This window comes from Rhinatrema bivittatum, chromosome 9, assembly GCF_901001135.1.
Source record: "Rhinatrema bivittatum chromosome 9, aRhiBiv1.1, whole genome shotgun sequence".
Classification (NCBI taxonomy): domain Eukaryota; kingdom Metazoa; phylum Chordata; class Amphibia; order Gymnophiona; family Rhinatrematidae; genus Rhinatrema; species Rhinatrema bivittatum.
The window spans coordinates 178,313,892-178,335,107 of NC_042623.1; the positions used below are offsets into that span (position 1 = coordinate 178,313,892).

The 21,216-nt window shown below is 46.9% G+C and overlaps 1 protein-coding gene across 1 annotated transcript in view; it reads left to right on the forward strand.

Annotated features, from left to right (window-relative positions):
- Positions 1-21,216, forward strand: part of CHRD (chordin) — a gene marked incomplete in the record, with an annotated part of 121,201 nt that overhangs the window by 77,353 nt on the left and 22,632 nt on the right. Inside the window, 6 exon segments of the mRNA XM_029616866.1 lie at positions 1,183-1,296; positions 7,292-7,504; positions 8,235-8,328; positions 16,417-16,473; positions 18,783-18,886; positions 19,410-19,512. Coding sequence (XP_029472726.1) covers positions 1,183-1,296; positions 7,292-7,504; positions 8,235-8,328; positions 16,417-16,473; positions 18,783-18,886; positions 19,410-19,512 — 685 coding nt within the window.

Here is a 21,216-nt window from a genome sequence, read left to right on the forward strand (position 1 = left end):
ATATTTGCATATTTTTTGCATATTTTTTTTGCATATGCATAATTTGCATATTGAAACATCAATATGCAAATTAAAATCACCCTTAAAAGATAATAAAATATCAACCAAAGTAGGAAGATGCATTCTTAAAAATTTCGGTGAGGGGAAGGGGCTGTAAAACTGACAGATATCCCCGGAGGCCGCCATCAGGACCAAAACCTCAAGATGAGGGACAGAATCAATTTGAAACGCAGATAAATTTAATGATTTTCTGGCGACATCTAAAATACCACCCCCTCTTCAGGATGCACAGTATGACGGCAAAAATAATCACATGCAGACAGATATTCAAAACAGCTCTTAGCTGGATAAATACTACTTATGTAGCTAAGCGGCACCGCTAAGTATCCAGCTAGGGTCACTGAGTGCCACTTAGCCAGATAAGTCAAGGGCGGGACATGGGCGTAACAGGGAGGAGTTGAATTACCCGGATCAGTAATCTAGCTAACTCTGATATTCAGAGTCAGCCAGAAACTTTATCCAGTTAACTCTGATCAGGCCACAGGGCTGTCCTAAACTTATCCAGCTAACTTTAAGACAGCTGGGTATATTCAGTGGTGCTGCTGTGCTAGTTAGCTGGATAAGTTTAACTGGCTGACCAGCAGAGCCACACAGGGACTGAATATGGATCTCATCAGTATTAAGCAGCCACAGAGCAAATCCGGGCCTTTGTCTTTCAGAAGATCAGCAATAGAAGTTTCTTACGAATCGCTTGACCATTAATAAGTATAATGGTCAGAAGGGCTTGAACAGGGGAGGAATCTAAATCCACTCTATTTATTTACAAGTTTTTATATACCGTCATTCGGTGAATTCCATCATAACTGTTTACAGCAATGGCATAAAATTTCTAGTACATTTTCAATTCCTAAAAACATATGCACTCTAGGGAAGGGGGAAACCTTTGAATTACAGCAACCAACACCGCTATATTGCCCACAGCCTAAAATAACTTGTATAATTACCCTAATTAAAAATTCAAAGCTGCACAGCCAAAAAAATCAGATAAGCACTAGGTAAATGAGCAAGTACACCTCATACAAACAATGCTGTAGTCGCGCATCCCCACCCAATGTCTTTTACCCAACCACATCCCTGTTGTTGCCACCGCCCTCTGCTGAAACTCTGCCTTTTACCTTGCAGGCCCAGGGCATCCTGAAGGACCTTGGTACTGAGCTGCTCCAACACCTGAACAAGGGTACAGCCTTCATTCAAGTCAGCACCAAAATGCACCCCCACGGCGAGATCCGTGCCAGGGTGAGTGTTCAGCTTTCATGATAACTGCCCCAGGGTGAAATCTGGGCTAGAGTGAATATTTAGAAAACATGATTACTGCCACAGAGCAAAATCCAAGATAGGAGAATCCAGGACATCACTCATTACTGCCCCATGCATCCTGTGCTGTTAGGAGGAGGGGGAATCCTGAGCCTTGCTCATTACTGCCCCATGCATCCTGTACTTTTAGGAGGAGGAATCCTGAGCCTTGCTCATTACTACCCCATGCATCCTGTACTATTAGGAGGGGAATCCTGAGCCTTGCTCATTACTGCCCCATGCATCCTGTACTGTTAGGAGGAGGAATCCTGAGCCTTGCTCATTACTGCCCCATGCATCCTGTACTGCTAGGAGGGGAATCCTGAGCCTTGCTCATTACTGCCCCATGCATCCTGTACTGTTAGGAGGGGGGAATCCTGAGCCTTGCTCATTACTGCCCCATGCATCCTGTACTGCTAGGAGGGGAATCCTAAGCCTTGCTCATTACTGCCCCATGCATCCTGTACTGCTAGGAGGGGAATCCTAAGCCTTGCTCATTACTACCCCATGCATCCTGTACTGTTAGGAGGAATCCTGAGCCTTGCTCATTACTGCCCCATGCATCCTGTACTTTTAGGAGGAGGAATCCTGAGCCTTGCTCATTACTGCCCCATGCATCCTGTACTGTTAGGAGGAGGAATCCTGAGCCTTGCTCATTACTGCCCCATGCATCCTGTACTGTTAGGAATCCTGAGCCTTGCTCATTACTGCCCCATGCATCCTGTACTGTTAGGAGGGGAATCCTGAGCCTTGCTCATTACTGCCCCATGCATCCTGTACTGTTAGGAGGGGAATCCTGAGCCTTGCTCATTACTGCCCCATGCATCCTGTACTGTTAGGAGGGGGGAATCCTGAGTCTTGCTCATTACTGCCCCATGCATCCTGTACTGTTAGGAGGGGAATCCTGAGCCTTGCTCATTACTGCCCCATGCATCCTGTACTGTTAGGAGGAGGGAATCCTGAGTCTTGCTCATTACTGCCCCATGCATCCTGTACTGTTAGGAGGGGGGAAATCACTAACAACTCTACATTACATACAAGCTATCAGAACAAGTGGCCAATTCTCTCACCCTCACTAGGCGGGTCTATGGAATGATCTGTGGTACTACAGGAACGAAAATTAGCAGGTAAGAATCAATTTTCCTTTTAGGGTATGTACCCAGATCAGTCCAGAGGCCTGGGATGTATCTAAGCACCCTAAACTGGGTGGGACCTGGACAGTCCCACTCACAGAACACTCTCACCAAAGACCATGGGCGCTGGAGCCCCAACAGCCAACAATAGTGTCTGGCAAAAGTGTGCATCAGCTCCCAAGTAGCTGCTCTGCAAATCTGCTACGGAGATACCTGCTGAGACCCAAGAACATGTCGAATGAGCCCTCAAACTCTCAGGCACTGGACAACCTTTTGATATCTACATTGAATCAATCTCTTAAGCTGATGCGCCATGGTAGGCTTAGAAGCCAACACCCCTTCTTTGGACCATTCCACAAAATAAAGAGGTGATCTGGTCTACGAAACATATTAGCAACATTCAGATTCATCAACAATGAGCGCTTCACGTCTACGAGCCTCAGTTCTCTTGCATGAGGCATGGAGAAATCAATATCTGGAAAGGCTGGAAGTTCCACAATCTGATTAAGATGAAATAGTGAAATCACCTTAGGCAAAAAAGAGGGCACCATGCACAATGTCACCCTCAACTCTGAAATCTGTAGAAACGGATCTCGACACGACAATGCCTGGAGCTCCAAAATCCTCCTGGCTAAACAAATAGCCACCGGAAAAAAAAACCCTTCTCAGTGGTTCTAACTGAGCTGCACGCATTCCTCAAAGCACCAGATTAAGGTTCCAAGAGGACATAAATTTTTCTCTCCCTGAAGAAATCGCAACAAACGCACGGAGAGAGGATATCCCTGCACTGTACTTTGAAGACAGCCCGAGGCTATTATCTACACTCTCAGAATTAAAGGCCAGACCCTTGACAAAACCCTCCTGCAGAAAAGTCAAAATATGCGACACCTAAGCCTAAATAAGCTGTACTCCATGAACAGTACTGCAGGACCCTCCAAATCCACACATACGGTAAGGACGTGGAAGGTCGTCCAGCTTACAATAAGATGGTATTAACCTCCTCAGACTAATCCCCCTGTCTCAGCCATACAAAGTGCATAAGCTACTAGAGGGAAAACCCAAAAGTCAGAAGACCTTTTCTCACTTGTGCTCGCTTTTGGGACAATAAGAGATTTTGCCAGAATAAAGGCTTGTTAGGATCTCAGAGTCAAGGCTTAGGCAGAGCGCCATCCTGGGGACAGGTAAGACAACTCCGGCCCAGGAACTGGTGGTACAAAGTCCTCACAAAGAGAAACACCCTGCCCTGCTCCATATCTAAACTCACATTGAGATACTTTAGCTTCAAGATGACTGTAGAGTGCTCTTGGCCAAGTTCACCACCCAGCTCCTAAAATAAGGAAACAACCATGCCAGTCCCCAAGTGACTCTGTTCTGTAATTTTGACCAGTATCAACCTGGCATCCAGAATGCCTGCCTTGTGCAGAGATGCCGCTACTTAGTCCACATCCAGAGATAACCTTCCTGCAGCATTTTCCTGCCATGGCTGAGCATGCGAACCCTATTTAGTAGATTGCTTTGTCTTCACCGGATGCCCCTGCAGAACCATCTGCAGGCTCTGGAAAAATTCCCCCCTCAGGAGAAGGAAGATGGATCTATCCTGCAGCTCATGAGAGATGCCTCTGCCATTGGGAGCAAGGAGGGAATAGAACTGAGCATTGCCTCGCCTCACATGCAACTCCCCTTCGGAGACATCATAAGCCTAGGAATATCCCAACTTCAGCAAAATTTCTATTAGCCAACTCACCTTGATCATCTAGACAGCACTGACACAGGTCTAAAGAGAGCAAAGGATTGCCTTCAGATGGCAAGCCTCACAGATAGCAAGGACTTATTCATACCTGGCGCCTAACGCTCCTGAACTTCGGCTACAGGCAGCTTACTGTGCACACACCATTGCCACTCGAGTGTACGTGCACAACTCCAAGGATGCACGCAAATACATTCTCAAGTCTAGGTCGCAATCATACACACACAAGTCCAGGTCGTGGCTGTATGTGGACAATTACCGGCGCAAAAAGATGCACTCAGTTTGAGCTGCGGCAGTACAAGAACAAGTACCGTCACCAAGAAACAATCAAGTGGCGAAAATGCGCACACATGCCTATCAGCCGTCACGGCCTACCACATAGCTGGCCAAAGTCTGCCTGCACATTCAGTGCATTTAGGCCCAGATCTGCAATAATTGGCCCCAAAAATGCCAAAAGCTAGAAGAGCTTTTCTTTCTTTCTTTTTTTTTACATGCCTCTAGATTGACCAAGAACCCCGGAGACTGAGAGGCAGCATCCCCTGCTGCCTGTTCTGCTAAATAAGCTTTGAGCATAAGCAAAATTAAATTGGAAGAAAACTTCTGCAAGTCCCCTGGAACAAGTGCCAGAAACTACTCCTCAGTGACAGAGCCTCTCCGCACCTTCATGAGACAGGGAACTGCCAGTGATAATTGAGGAGGAGATTCCCTTGTCTCCCCCACCAACGCTGCTGTCACTGTTCGGGAATTGAAAATGGCTGCTGTTCCCGAGCTGACATGGAAAGCCTCAGTGCTGCACCCCCGTCACCCCTGTCACCCACGTCATCCCTGTCCCCCACGTCCCCCATGTCATCCCTGTCACCCACGAGGCTTGTTCAGTCTCCAGCCTAGCACTGGGCTCCCCCAAAGTGCCTTCCCCACCAGGGATACACACCAAACACAAGCCGACTGTATTTAGTCACGAGCGCGAGTCTGCACAAGAATGGCACTGACTGACGTGCACCGTTGCCATGTGGCCCAAGCAACGCACCGCTAATGCCACCCTGATTACTTCAGCTGCTTCTTTTTTTATTTTTTAAGCAAGCTTTAATAGTGCTTCTATTGTTGTCACTAGCCGCAGTACAAAGAACGGAAATTCAATACTTCCCTGCACAGACGGGACTCCAAATGCAGAGCTGCCAGCAGAACCAGTGCTGTCTCATAAGGGATGAGGGATCTAGAGGAGTAGATTATACAGCCCCACGTAATCTCAGAGCAAGCTACCATCAAGGATCACCAACCCCCTGCTCATCCGCCTGAAACCAGGGTGGGGGTGGCTCCACCAGGACCTAACAACCCCCTGGGAGGAACTGGTGATCTATCTTCTCTTTTTCTTCTTTTTTATGTTTTACACCATATACCATCTGCTGGAGACAGAGAAATACTGAGGGACTGCAGGTGGCACAGTGGGTTATGTACAGCATCACTGAAACTTTCTCTGTCTCCATCTGCTGGCAGGGAGAAAAAACCCAGGAATCTAGTTTAATCTGGGTTCGTACAGGAATGGTTATTTGGGTTCTGGTTATGTAAGATGCAAAGTTGAAACAGTCTGCAGCAGAGGTGGCAGATTTTGGACATGCTTGTGTCAGATGTGCAGTTTCTCTGAGAGTTTCATGCATTGTTTGTTTATTTGGAGAAGAGACGGCTGAGGGGGGATATGATAGAGGTGTTTAAAATCATGAGAAGTCTAGAACGGGTAGACGTGAATCAGTTATTTACTCTTTCGGATAATAGAAAGACTAGGGGGCACTCCATGAAGTTAGCATGTGGCACATTTAAAACTAATCGGAGAAAGTTCTTTTTCACTCAACGCACAATTAAACTCTGGAATTTGTTGTCAGAGGATGTGGTTAGTGCAGTTAGTGTAGCTGGGTTTAAAAAAGGATTGGAGAAGTTCTTGGAGAAGTCCATTACCTGCTATTAATTAAGTTGTCTTAGATAATAACCACCACTATTACTAGCAATGGTAACATGGAATAGACTTAGTTTTTGGGTACTTGCCAGGTTCTTGTGGCCTGGTTTTGGCCTCTGTTGGAAACAGGATTCTGGGCTTGATGGACCCTTGGTCTGACCCAGTATGGCATGTTCTTATGTTCTTATTTATTTTATTTTATTTGGTGTACTTAGTTTATGCCTTTTCATTGTAGCACAAGGTGAGTTAGCAGAGTGGGGAGAGGGAACAGTATGTGAAGAAACTTCCTCCTCTAACACACTCACATGCTCACTCACCCTGCCTCTCACACACATGCTCACTAACTCTCACATCTCTTCCTCTTCCACTCACCATATCACACTGACCTCTCTCATACACATTTTCTCTCTCTCACACATGCTCACTCATTCTCACCATATCACACTGACCTCTCTCACACATGCTCACTCACTCTCACATCTCTTCCTCTTCCACTCACCATATCACACTGACCTCTCTCACACACATTTTCTCTCTCTCACATATGCTCACTCATTCTCTCTCTGCCCAACCCAAACAGTAGCAGCTTCCTCCTTCCAGCCCACACAGCTGGCAGTCATAGGGCTCCTCTTCTTTCTTCCAGTTGCTCGGGCCAGTGCTGTCCTTGCTTCTTCTCTTGGCAACACAGGTCAACGTGCTTCGTTCTTCCTGCTACGCTGGCCGCTTCTGCAGCAGCACCCAAAGTTTTCTTTAGAATTCTGGGCTTGACCCCAGTGCTAGTCCTGGGAAAGGGGAGACCCTTGATGCTTTGAGTGTGACCCCTCCCCAGTGCTACCCCTGGAAGTGGGGAGACCCTCTCCTCTGTGGGAATGACCTCCCTAATCCCATCCTAGCACTGGCTTCGGGAGAGTGGAGAGTCTTGTAAGTCTGAGAACACCCCCCGCACACACACACACACACACAGACGCACCATCGCCCCCACAGTGCAACCCCTGGGAGAGGGTAGACTCTCACTGCTCTAGAGACTGTTTCAGGATATCCTTTTCCCTCGCTTGTGCTGCTCCCCTTTTCTCTGTGGGAGTGCCTCCAGCTCTTGTCTCTCTGTTTCAGGTTCAAATTCCCAACAAATGTGAGTCGGCCGGTTTAATGGTGGCTCCTCGTAATGCAGAGTTTGAACATGAGCTCTTAGAGGAAGGAAAACCGAGAGATCTTGAGGAGCTGAAGAAAGATCACAATTCCTGTTTCTTCGAGGGGCAGCTTAGGCCTCATGGCACTAGCTGGGCCCCCAACTATGATAAGAAGTGCTCGCTCTGTAATTGCCAGGTAAGCAGTAGCCCACTTGGGGTTCTGAGAGTGCAGCGGGCTCCACCTGAAAAGGAAAATAAGAGCATGACTGGGATCCTCGTGGGCAGAATTTATGATCCCTATTGGGGGAACCATGAGCAAAGTTGTTGGGATATAAGAGAGCCCATGGGAGAGAGAAGGGGGCAGGGTGAGATCTGTGAGGGAGGGGATGACATGAGATCTGTGAGTAGAGGGGCAGAATGGGAGTTGTGAGCCCCCAGGGATGAACTCTTCCAGGAATGATTAGTATAGCAGAGGCCGAGGCTGCATTTGAGGCGATATCAGGCCTGAGAATCTTTCTAATGGAAACTGCGTCTGGGTCTCGCTGTCTCGTTACTTTATTCACAAGATCATTGTCTATGATGTTTGCCCTGTCTCACTGTGGCTCGCTCCTTCTCTTCTCCTTCCTCTCTTATTTAGGGTGTGGTATCTGTCCGCTCTTAGACCCTTCTCTCATTAATTGGGAGTCTATGTCCTCCCTTTGTCTGCTGGTTTAGTTTTTAACGCATTTCAGCATTATCAGGCATCTTCAGAGATAGAGGTGAAGAGTACAAATCAATAGTCCTGCTGGCTGAAATCCTAATTAATGAATTCATCAAAAACAAGGCCTCAGCCTGAATTTAACCATTCATTGAGGGACGCTGGGATGTCAGGAGGAGCTTCTTCCATAGATGAGAGCAAGGATGGAAATTCCTCTCTTGTTTCCTAGAAACGGACGGTGATCTGTGACCCCGTTATCTGCCAGCCTTTGAATTGTTCCCTGTCCATCCACCTAGAGGATCGCTGCTGTCCTGTCTGTGAAGGTAACAGGCTGACTTGCTGAAGGTGGGGGCTGGATATGTGAGGGTGGGATTCAGTGCTCTCTCAGAAGGGATGTCCTCTGGGATCTGTGTCTGCACGAGGTGAGAGTATCCTGAGTCTGGATCGCTGCTGTCCTGTCTGTGAAGGTAACAGGCTGACGTGCTGAAGGTGGGAGCTGGATATGTGAGGGTGGGATTCAGTGCTCTCTCAGAAGGGATGTCCTCTGGGATCTGTGTGTGCACGAGGTGAGAGTATCCTGAGTCTGGATCGCTGCTGTCCTGTCTGTAAAGGTAACAGGCTGACGTGCTGAAGGTGGGGGCTGGATATGTGAGGGTGGGATTCAGTGCTCTCTCAGAAGGGATGTCCTCTGGGATCTGTGTGTGCACGAGGTGAGAGTATCCTGAGTCTGGATCGCTGCTGTCCTGTCTGTGAAGGTAACAGGCTGACGTGCTGAAGGTGGGGGCTGGATATGTGAGGGTGGGATTCAGTGCTCTCTCAGAAGGGATGTCCTCTGAGATCTGTGTCTGCACGAGGTGAGAGTATCCTGAGTCTGCCTCCTAGAAAGGGGGCAGAGAGACTGTGAACAAAACAATGGAAGTGAAAGCCAAAATATGAATTTATCAATTGATTTTATTTATTTAATAAAATGTATTAATTCCCTTACAGATTCAAAAGAATCACCCAAAGCAATATACAACATATAAAATCAAACATTTAGGGATGTTTATTCAGCTGCTGAGCGGCTAGGTATATCCGGCTAACTTAACCGGGATATTCGATTTACCATGCAGACCTGGGAAAGCCACTGCTTATCCCTGGTTATCAGCAAGAAGGATTGGATGTTTTCTTTGGGATCCTACCTGGTACTTGTGGCCTGGTTTGGCTCCTGTCAAACATGATGCTAGGTTTGATGGATCCATTATGGCACTTCTTATGTTCTTAAATCGAAGTTGCATGTCTGTTGCATCAGGTATCTAGATATAACCATAATCCTAAGATACTAAAAGAAAGCTTTATAAAAACACATCTGTCTGCTTAGCTTGGATTGTGACAAGGCAATCAGCATCTATAGTGTACTATTAACAGGTATCAGAAAAGCCCCAACACAAATCATGTGTTCCTGCTAGAGCTGCACTGTCATTGAATCACAATAAGCCACAAAACAGTACATCACAGAAAGTGTGTGACTCTGATTGTATGAGTGTTGGAGTGTGGGTGAAATTCTGGGTAGTATAGATGTGTGACTATGAGTGATTCTATAGAAACAGAGAAATATGACAGCACAAAAAGAACCATATGGCCCATCTAGTCTGCCCATCCACCCAATTAACATTATAATTCTTACAGACCCCTGTATTTATCCCATGCTTTCATGATTCTCTACCAACTCCACTGGGAGGCTGTTCCATGCATCCACCACCCTCTCTGTAAGGAAATATTTCCTAAGATTACTCCTGAGTCTACCCCCTTTCAACCTCATCGTATGACCCCTTGTTCTAGAGCCTCCTTTCTGTTGAAAGAGACTTACCTCCTATGCATGGAAAGCATTGAGATAATTGAATGTCTCTATCATAGCTCCCCTATATTGCCTCTCCTCCAGGGAGACCTGTTGCTGAGGCGAGGACTGCAGGGAGAGAGGGCCTTACATAGGTCAGGCCTTGTGATGTCATCCATGGGCGCTGTGGAAGATTTCCCGCTGCTGGCCCTTTAAGTTTGGAGATGTCGGGCATGTGCGTGCCTAGGGAAGGCTCTGAGAAGAGTCGGCAGCATCCTGCCATGCATCACATTGGGGGTCTGTCTGAATGAGGCAGCTTGGGAAGTCCTTGGTGGCGGCAAAACCCAGCGACAGTGGTTCGGGGCTGGAGGTAAGAGCAGCGGTTTGCAAGGAGAGCCTGCAGACCACCAATTGCAACAGTACCCCCCACCCTTAAGTCCCTTCCCTAAGGCTCAAGGTTTCTTGGGGTAGTGTAGTTGGAAGTCCCTTATTAAGTTGAGATCCAGGATATTGGAGGCTGATTCCCAAGAGTTTTCCTCTAGGCCATTTCCTTTCCAGGAAAGGAGATATTCGATTCTTTTGACCCTTCTGTTGTGAATCCTGCTCACAGGTGGTTCCCGCGAGTGGTCTCACTTACCTCCAGACATCGGTTCTGACCTCCAGCGCACCCGCGAGCGCCTCTGACTTCCTGGCATGGCCTTGAAATTCCGCCGTCGTTGCAGACCCGCTCTGACATTCCACAGCACGGGAGTCACTGCCACCTTCTACTTCTCCACGGCTTGGAGTGGTGCCAATGCTGCTGCTGATGTTTGCGGCCTGGAACAGTCACCAATGTTTCTCTCCATGGCTCTGCCTTCCTAGACACGAGCACCTCACCTCAAGATTTAAAGGGCCTGGGGCAGAAAAAGCCCTGCAGCCCTTCCAAATGATGTCAGCCTCCTTGCCCTATAAAAGTGCTATTCAGTCTACACCTTGGTGCCTTCGCAAGGAGTTGCTTCATCCCTGGATGTCCTTTACCACCTCTATGCTCCAGGAGTCTTTGGAGTTCCAGTTCTTCACTCCTTCAGAGTCTCCATGTTCCTGTTCTTTGTTGGAGCTCCTCTTTGATCTTCATTCTATGTAACTGGTCTCTCGACATTGCCTGTGTCTTGTTCCTGATGTTCCAGTCCTTGTATCCAAGTTCTGCCTTCCTGGTCTTCTCTTTCATCCACTCCTCCAGGCATGCCAGCGCATTGGTCCTGACCAGCCCATGGGTTGTGTAGGACATCTCGTGGCACAAGGCCTGCCTTCTTCGCTGGTTAAGTCTCCGGATGTCCCTTGTTTTTAAACCCCCGGGTCCCATTCCTGGTTCTGAGTTCCTGAGTCCTTGAATCCTGATCCTGGTCTTCAGAGTTCCTTGTCCAGCTTCTGTCATGTCTAAGTCTCAAGTCCAGAGTGTGCTTTACCTTCAATGTGGTCTGCGACCAGCCTTGGGTTGTGTAGGGCATGCAGTGGCGTAGGACCTTCCCAGATTCTTTGGCATGTTTCCTGTGCTAAGTCGTTGTCATGTTCCAAGCCCAGAGTCTGCTTCACATTTGGCGTGGTCCATTACCAACCCACAGGCTGTTTATGGCTCTCACTTTATCGGGGTCCATATGGAATCCATCACAGGAGATGATGTACCCTAGGAAAGGAAATTCATCTTTTCAAAAAGGCATTTTTCCAGCTTGGTGAATAAGTTATTCTTTCACAGGCATTGCAGGACTGTGCACATATCTCGGCGATGGATATTGAGGTCCCGGGAGAAGAACAATAAATCGTCTAGATACACAACAACACAAACATAAAGGAGGTCATGAAAAATGTCATTAGCCATCTTTTGGAAGACTGCTGGCACATTACACAGTTGAAAGGACATATCTAAATGCTCGTAATGCCTGTTGTGGGTGTTAAATGCTGTTTTCCACTCTTCACCAGCCTTAATTTGGACAAAGTTATGTGCTCACCCAAGTATAATTTGGTGAAAATTCTTGTGCCCTGGAGCCAGACAAAGAGTCTAACCCCCGTTTTGCATCAGAGGTCATGGGTGCGCGTCCAGAACGCACATCCAGCCGTGTGTTGAACCGTGCAGTGAGGCCAGCGCACGGTGTTGCATCGGGCTGCATTTGCTGCTCCAGGCTAACCTCCTCCCTGTTTTTTTGCCTGCAGGCTGCCTGGAGGGGAGAGACTGGGGAAGAGCAATCCTGCTGCTCTGCCTCTTAAACCTGAAAAGAAATGCCCTGGGAAGTTGCTGGCCATTCCCCCACAAATTAAGCGCGCTGAGTATAGTTCTGGGTGGTGTAGGTGTGTGACTCTGATTGATGTGCATGAGTGCAGGCTCTGTAGTGTGGCTGTGTGAGTGAATATGAGGATGGGGTGTAAATGCTTGGTTTGGGGGCCATGTGTGGTGAATGAGTGCGTTAAGATGTACACAGTTACTCCCAAAACTGCCTTTCAAAGGAGAAGTGCGTGAAGTGTTGACATGTCGCTTTAAAAGTGTAGAGATTGCACAAGTGGTCTGTAACTCCCCGGAGGACAGACACACGCTGGACTCTGACTCTTCTTTACAAAAATGTTATTTTCCACAGGGGTGGATTGGGCTATCGGGGGATCGGGCATCTCCCGGTGGGCCGGTCGCGCTAGTCACGTGGTCTGCCGAGCGCGGCCATGACAGAGCCGCACTCAGCAGACCACATGGCATCTCCTGGACCGCCTGGGCGGCGAATCCCCGGGCCAGTCTTCATCGGGAATTCGCCGCTGATTTTCCACAATCATTTTATCCAACACAAATGTCTTGCTTTCAGCCACATTCATTCTTAGCATTTATCTTCAGTATTCACCTTCTTACGGGAGCTTCTGTCTGTTCCTGCTAGGCCCAGACTCTTATTCCTGCTCTCTGGGATCTGCCTACTGAGCTTCCTCTTTCTCTAGCTTTTAAGGTGGACCTGGCTACATTTCCTTTTCCAGCACTAGTTAAGGAAGGTTTCTTAAGGGTACTTCACAAACCCTCCCTCTCCACTCAGACCTGTTGGGTTGAGCGTCTTTAATCCCCCTGGATATCTTCTATGGGAATGACTTCTCCCCCCAGTATGGCTTCCCAGCCTGAATTTGTCCTGGCCCTTCTCCCATGTTGATAGGCTGTGTCATTAGGTCCTTTCAACTTTATACATTTTCTATACAATTCCCTGGTCAGTTAAACCTGGGGTAAGGGATCCAGGGTTTAACTGAAGGAGTAGCCTAGTGGTTAGGGCAGCAGCCTTTGAAACAGGAAGAGCAGGGTTCAAATCTTTACCCTCCATTGCCTCAGGTACAAATGTAGGACCTGATTCACTTTTTCCCATAGATACAAAATGAATCTGGCTCTAAGATTGTGAGCCCTCTGGGGACAGGGAAATACCTACAGTACCTGAATGTGCCAGAAAGCAGAATATAAAAATCAGATTTCCTATTCTCACTAGGTTCATCCTTAAACATGCCACCATGGCTAAAACTATCCACTGTGCCCTTCCAGCATCTCCACGTAATTTAGCATCAAAACTATCCACTGTGCCCTTCCAGCATCTCCACGTAATTTAGCGTCAAAACTATCCACTGTGCCCTTCCAGCATCTCCACGTAATTTAGCGTCAAAACTATCCACTGTGCCCTTCCAGCATCTCCACGTAATTTAGCGTCAAAACTATCCACTGTGCCCTTCCAGCATCTCCACGTAATTTAGCGTCAAAACTATCCACTGTGCCCTTCCAGCATCTCCACGTAATTTAGCGTCAAAACTATCCACTGTGCCCTTCCAGCATCTCCACGTAATTTAGCGTACATCAAGTCACTTAAGCATCCTACTCTGTTTCTGCTATCAGAAAGTTCCAGTCCTCCTTCATTCTTTCTGGAACCCCTTCTGACAGGACTCCCAGGTATCCCATAGGATAAATTCTCTGCTCTTCCTCCCAGAACTTGCAGAGCACACTTGCTCTATTCTTTCTTTATTATACTCTTTTGCAGGTTGTGAATCCGAACTGCCACAAGAAATTTTCTCTTTTCCATCTGCTCCATTACTGACAATTTTCTCCATCACTTTCTCGGTCTTTAGGACCTCCTATTCAAGCTTCTCCATAGTGGTTCTGACTGCCTTCTCTGATCTGCCTCAGTCAGGCCACTGCTGCTGTCAGGCCTGTCTGCAAGCCTCCACCATAAGCTCCCTGCACATGAGCTATGGTAACTATAGGTTCGTTCCCCAGCCTTCTCTTGTCCTCCACTGGGCTTGCTTTCGCATTTCTAGGTGCCCTTCCAGCATCTGCTCCAGCGGTGTGGTCACTGCTACCACTAGTTCTTGATGGTGCCTTTCACTTTCTCCTATACCTCTGGGTTTCCTTGCCCCGGGGTGGCACACTCCAGACAGGTAACTCATAATGTTGCTGTGCTTGCCTTACTTTCAGGGGTCCCAAGCCATTCTGGCAAGCTGGAGGTAGAGACAGATGGGCTGTTTGGACGCCTTTCTTGGCACATGCCCTGGAATTCTGGTACCTTATGAAGCCTCTGCACTTTCTAGAGGAGTCAAGACCACTCCTGTATTTCCTGCTTAGTCATCTTTTAAACACAACCACAGCCAGCCACCCTGCTCAGCCTCTCCTTTCTTTTAAATGGGGGTTGGGGGAAGGGAATCCCTGTTTGCTTAGGTGTGCAGGGAAAACATTCCCTCTTCTTTCCACTAACCAAAATAAAATCCTTCCTATTCGGTTTTAACTTACTCACTGGTCAGCTGACTACCTCAGGCAGGGATAGCCCCTTTAGCCCAATATCAATGTAAACCCTTCAAATTATCCCTGCACCCCCAGGAAATGATCTTTTGTTTTCTTTAAGCCACTCGTTTACTCTTTCCAGCACTGCCTCTCTGTACAGTCTCTAAACCTTCTCCTCTTGCTTCTTTTCCTTTGGTGTGAATCCCTGTGCTGCACTCTATACTAGAACATCTCAGCACCGGTTTCCCAGAAAAAAAAAATTTTCTCTCTCCCTTTTGTTTCTGCTTTTGCAAACACTTTCATCAAGACTTCTTTCTCTGTTCTGAGGCGTGGGTCTCTGGCTGTGACTTGCTTAGCACAGAAATCCCTGAACTGAGAGAGCAGAGGCTGTCTGTAACGCCCCGGAGGGCAGACACACACTGGAATCTGACTCGACTTTACAAAAACTCTGTTTTCCACAAGCACTTGCATTTGTTTCCAACACAAATAGCTTCCTCTCAGCATTTATCTTCAGTGTTCACCTTCTTACAGGAGCTTCCCTCTTCTGGAGACCTGGGGCCTGTCTGTTCTCAGCTGAGCCCAGATTCATAATCCTGGTCTCTGGGATCCACCCACTGAGCTACCTGTGTCACTAGCTTTTAAGGTAGACCAGGCTAGATGCCTGATCCGCATTTGTTAAGGAGGGTTTTTGGAGATACACTTTCACAAGTGACTTTTTTTCCAATTTCAGTTCAATGGACTTGGATAAAATAAAAGGAAAGACCATGTCAGCTACAGGTACTAGAGATGTGCATTTGTTTTTGCCGAATTGGAAAATTGCAACGAAATTGTCCAATTCGGCATGTTTCAGGGAGCCCGAAAAAAATCAGGATTTTCCTGTTTTTTCGCAAAAATTCGTTTTTCCGATTAGTGCGCACTAACGGGAGTCAGTGCGCGCTAACTACCCGTTAGTGCGCACTAAGTCCTGTTAGTGCGCACTAACAAAAACTAACAAAAAGTAACAAAAACTAACAAAATCTAACGGTTTTTGTTAGTGCGCGCTAACAGGAGTTAGCGCGCACTAACGGGGAGTTAGCGCGCACTAACTGGGAGTTAGTGCGCACTAACTAAAAATCGATTTTTCGCGAAAAAAAAGACCCAAACCGAAAAAAAACGACATTTTCCATGGCGGCCGAAAAACGAAGAACGACACGAACACAAAAAACGATGCACATCTCTACCAGGATCCTTCAGGGAAGAAATAGATCAAATGTTTCCTCCATAGGAAATGCTGCAAAAGGGAGAGCAGCATGTCTTCCTGCTGCTCTGAGCTGGGGTCAGTCTGCTGAGGACCTTCTCCTGGAGGCAAATAAATGTGGCATATCTGCTGGAGGCAGAGTGTCATAATATAGGGAGGTTCAGCTTCTGAATTTTATAAATATCTTTCTTGGGCGCCTACAAATTAGTTTCTGAGTGTTTGAAATCAATCAAATGGCTGCTGAATTTGTACTTTTATGATATTCAGAAAACCCTGAGCTTTGGCTGCTATTCGCCTACTTTGAGATTGAAACCTCAAAGGATGAATTGAGCCCACAGTGATACAAAGGGCAGATTCCCTACATTTTCCCGCCTGTCCAGTGCCATTGGCTTGTCTTCCCATGTGCAAACTCCTGACTTCATGCCCCTAACTCTCCTGGTTCTATATCCCTAACTTCCTTTATTTCTGTGTCCTTAGCTTCCCCTGGTTCTGTGTCGCTAGTTTCCCTTGGTTACAAGTCCCTAGCGCCCCTTGGTTCTCTTTCTATCCCCGTTAAGATTTTCTCCTCCTTAAACCTTCTGTATATGTCTTTGTTGGTTTAACAGAGAAGAAAGACATCCTTGACATGAAGGGAGCAGAGAAACCGGAGCTCGCTAGTGAAGGTGAGTCCTTACCGGGAACCCCGAGGACAGCAGGTTCTTTCCTTATCCTTCTCTGACCTGCACCATGGTAGCGGGATAACAGCTGGAATTATCTCCTCTACTCTCCTGCATATGAGCATTTCATGTAGACCAGGGGAAGAGGTGTCTCTAGTATTGGTAGCTGTGTTTGTGAAATTATTATATATATATTAGGGGTGTGCATTCGTTTCCTACATATTTATAATCCGCAACGTACAGGGCCATATTCATTGTATTCGTGGGGAAGCGAAACGTATCGCGATTCCCCACAAATACAACGAATCTTCACCGAATTATTCGGCCGTCTAAAGGAGCCAATTTAAACAACCCCCCCCACCCTCCTGACCCCCCCCCCCAAGACTTATCAAAACTCCCTGGTGGTCCAGCGGGGGGTCTGGGAGCCTTCTCCTGCACTCACGTCCTCGGCTGCCGGTATTCAAAATGGTGCCGATAGCCTTTGAGCTACTATGTCACAGGGGCTACCGGTGCCATTGGTCAGCCCCTGTCACATGGTAGGAGCAATGGATGGCCGGCCCCTGTGACATAGTGAGGGCAAAGGCTATCGGCGCCATTTTGAATACCGGCAGCCGAGGGCGTGAGTGCAGGAGATGGCTCCCGGATCCCCCGCTGGACCACCAGAGAGTTTTGGTAAGTCTTGGGGGGTCAGAAGGGTGGGGAGGTTGTTTAAATATGCTCCTTTAGACGGCCGAATAATTTGGCGAAGATTCGTTGTATTTGTGGGGAATCGCGATACGTTTCGCTTCCCCATGAATACAACGAATATGGCCCTATACGTTGCGGATTACCAATACGTAGGAATCGAATGCACACCCCTAATGGATATGTTGCAGAATATCACCATAAAATGCGCTAGTTAATTGGTTAAGTCTTATCTGGCTAACTTTACACCTGCTATTAAATAGGTCTAACTTATCTGGTTAATTTAACTGGATAATTTGAAATATAGGCTGAAAGGAAATATGATAGAAGTTCATAAAAGAATCAATGGAAGGGAATGAGTAAACTTTAATCAGTTGTTTACTCTTACAAAAAGTAGAAAGACCAGGGGACACACAATGAAGTTGCTACATTTAAAACTAATAAGAGGTTTTTTTTTACTCAATGCATAATTAAGCTCTGGTATTTGTTGTCAGAGGTTGTGGCGAAAACCATTAATGTAACTGTGGTTTGGACAAATTACTGGAAGAAAAGTTCATAAACCATTATTAAGGTGGAGTTGCAGAAATCCACTGTTTATTCTTGGGATAAGCAACTTGGAATCTCTCCACCCCTTGGGATCCTGCCAGGTACTTGTGACCTGGCTTGGCCACTGTTGGAAACAGGATACTGGGCTTGATGGACCTTTTGTCTGATCCAGTATGGCAGTAAATTAGCTCTTCCCCGAAATACCCAAATCTGTTCTAGACTTCCCCAGCTAACTAAGCAAATAATGCTGAAAACTGGTACTTTTCTGGCCAACTTACCTGGATAAATAACTCTGCCCAGAATGCCCCTGTCTTTACCCTCACTTATCCGACTAACTGTTAAGTCTACTAAGCAGTGACTGCATAGAGCAGCTGAATATTCAGACATTTAGCTGGATAAGTTAAGTGCTACTGAATATCGGTTTCTACGTGTCTAGGTAAACTTATCTGGCTAACTTAATTAAGGTATTCAGTGGCATGGTTGCCAGATAACTGTAGACCAGCTGAATTGCAGGGCTAACTTAGTCTTATCCAGCTAACGTAGCCAGATAAGGCTGAATATCGGCACTTATCTGACTAAGGACCTGATTCACTAAGGGTTTTCCCTATAGACTCAAAATGGGAAAAAAGCCTTATTGAATCTGGCCCTAAGTTAGTCGATTAAGTAGCTCCACCCCAGAATTCCCCGTCCCACCCCTCGCTTATCTGCCCAACCCTTTAACTGGCGGTCACAGGACACAGCCGAATATTGAAACAGTGCCTCCTAACTTGATACTTCTGGACTTAACCAGGTAAGTGGTGTTGAATATTGACCTCTAAGGTTCTATATTTAACTACCCAACTCCAGAACACTAATAAGTAGCTCTAAATCTAGGATTTAAACAGCCACAACTCTGAGCAGCTAAACATTTCCTAGCCCCAAAATGTGGCCATCCCTAAAGATTTAAATCTGGAGATCTGGACTAAAGGAATGCAGAGTCCATGGCTGAGAGGAGCTGCTTTCTCTTTTGGAGATATCTGGGTTGGCACTGTCAGGAGCTCTGGGTACAGTCTGACTCATTTATTCCTGCTCTCTTTTGCTTTCAGGCTGTTATTATGAGGGAGATAAGAGCTGGCGGGCAGCTGGCACACGATGGCATCCTGTTGTGCCTCCTTTTGGACTCATTAAATGTGCCATCTGCACATGCAGGGTTAGTGTTTCCATAGTCTCTTCCCAAGGAAATGTGTGTCCTCCAATTACTAACTGTGCCTTCCCCAGTGCACTGCTTCTTCCAAATCCTTCCTCCCTCCTCCACAACACGGTATCATCCTCAATTATCCATAGTGCACTCCTCCCCATCTTCACTGTTTCCCCAAAAATCCAAGCCATTCCCTCTTCAATGTGTGACCTCCCCCCCCCCCACATTCTAGCTCTCCCCTTCCCAATGCATCATGTGACCTCCCCCCCAACACCACACACATTCCAGCTCTCCCCTTCCCAATGCAATGTGGAATCCCCAATCCCTCCTTACCCTATGGGTCGTTATCCACTCCAATAATGTATTTGTAATCACTGAAACTCTCCCTCCTGCCCAAGCACAGACGTCCTTCCTGTAACAATGCTTCTTTGGCTACAAGCGCCTAGGAGCAGGTCTGTATCCCTCTATGTTTAATACAGAAGGGAGAGAAAGTCTCTGGAAACCTGCAGTTTTGTTTCCTTTTCTCTATCTTTAGGGAGCGACAGGGGAGGTCCATTGTGAGAAAGTACAGTGCCCACAACTCAGCTGCACCAACCCGACCCGCATCACCCCGTCTGACTGCTGCAAGAAGTGCCAGGGTAGGTAGCTGAATGTGCGGCCTGACTTTGAGTGGCTATTTCCATCCTATAATTGATGCAACCTTTTCATAAATAGAAAGTCAGTGTATTGTGTCACCATTGAACCTAACTTTCCTAGTTCAGGAATAGGATGCATTTTCAATAAGGCACAACATCGAAAGTACCTATGCAGGCCTGAGCAATCTATGCCCTTGGGATGCCCTTTTCATCCGTCACTGCACAGCTATGAACACATTTTTAGCTGGAAGAAAATCCATTCTACCTGCATTCCTCCTGATTTTGCCAGCCTAGTTCCTGACTTAGTCCCTGAAAATACACATTTCCATCTCTGCTTTAAACAAATCCTACTTTAATCCTTATGCCTAGGGCAGACCCTCAGTCCTGTGACTGTGCTGGCATTATCTCACTCAGTGAGATTCTGGGAGGAGGGGAATTGGGGATATGCCTCCAGGCCCGAGGGTGATGTACACAGGTCTCTCTAGGGGTGCAATCTCACTTATCCACTTTTTAAATTACCATTGCCAACAAATCAGGTGGGACTTTCAGGATAGCTATTCCAAGAAAGGTGTTTACTGTAAGACTTACTTGATAGCAAATGCTTTTCTGTTTAGTTACTTACATGATCAGTATCAAATCCAAATCTAACTTCATCTGCGTATGTGTCCCTTGGTATTTAGGTCCCAGGATATCCTCCTTTCCAGAATGCAGTGGGGTTTCCTAGTTTTACTGGTTCTTTCTTTCCCAGGGGGGAAAAGGGGGAATTGGATTCAGATGACAGCCAATACTGGGCCCTGACTTTTACAGTCCAGGGTAAAGAAATGCAGGACTGCTTCTACAGCGATGACCAAAAGCAAAGCACATTCAAGCAACATTGTCTGAATTATCAAGAAAGCGCTGCTAGCAGTCATTTTGTTATGGCTTTGACAGTTGCTTGGTTTTGATTATTAATATTACTCCCCTTAGTATAAGGCTTAGGGTAACCTGCACAGAATGGTAGTTACTTGCTGGGCAGCCTGGATGGGCCATTTGGTCTTTTTCTGCCATCACGACTATGTTACTATGCAAAAATACCTGTGGTCCCTTGCTTGTGTCCACACTCCTCCCATCCTGTTCTCCCAGGCTAGTGTCTGCAAATGAGTGAACCTCATTCCTAAACCAGAGTATGCTGACTTTCATCTCAGTCTCTCAAATGTACTAATATTCTTCTTAATGTTTGCATTGTGCCAAAGAGCTCATAGAGGCAGCATATCAAGGGGCACCTGGGAAATCTTATTAATCAGGCCAGTGACACCCAGGACAATTGGTACTAGTTCTGTATCTTTCTGCCTCATTTGAAACTTGAGGATCTGCCACACAATGGCACTGACCTGACTATCAGCAATGCTTTTCTGTATGGGTCTATAGAGGAACTTCCCAATCCTGCGCGCACCCCAGATCAGTTCAGACAAGTGGGTTTTGCATCCCTACCAGCAGATGGAGGCAGAGAATGAAAACTTTTCAGGCACTGCTACATAAGCGAGAGTGCCACCTGCAGCCCCTCAGTATTTCTCTGTCTCCAGCAGATGGTAGAGGTACAAACCTGCAGCCTGGAGTTTTGTAAAAAATTAAATAAATAAATAAGATTGTAGGAAGAAGAGAGAAGATTCCTTACAGGAAGGCTCCCTGAGGTGTTAGGGTCCTTCGTGGGCTATCCCTTGGGTAGAG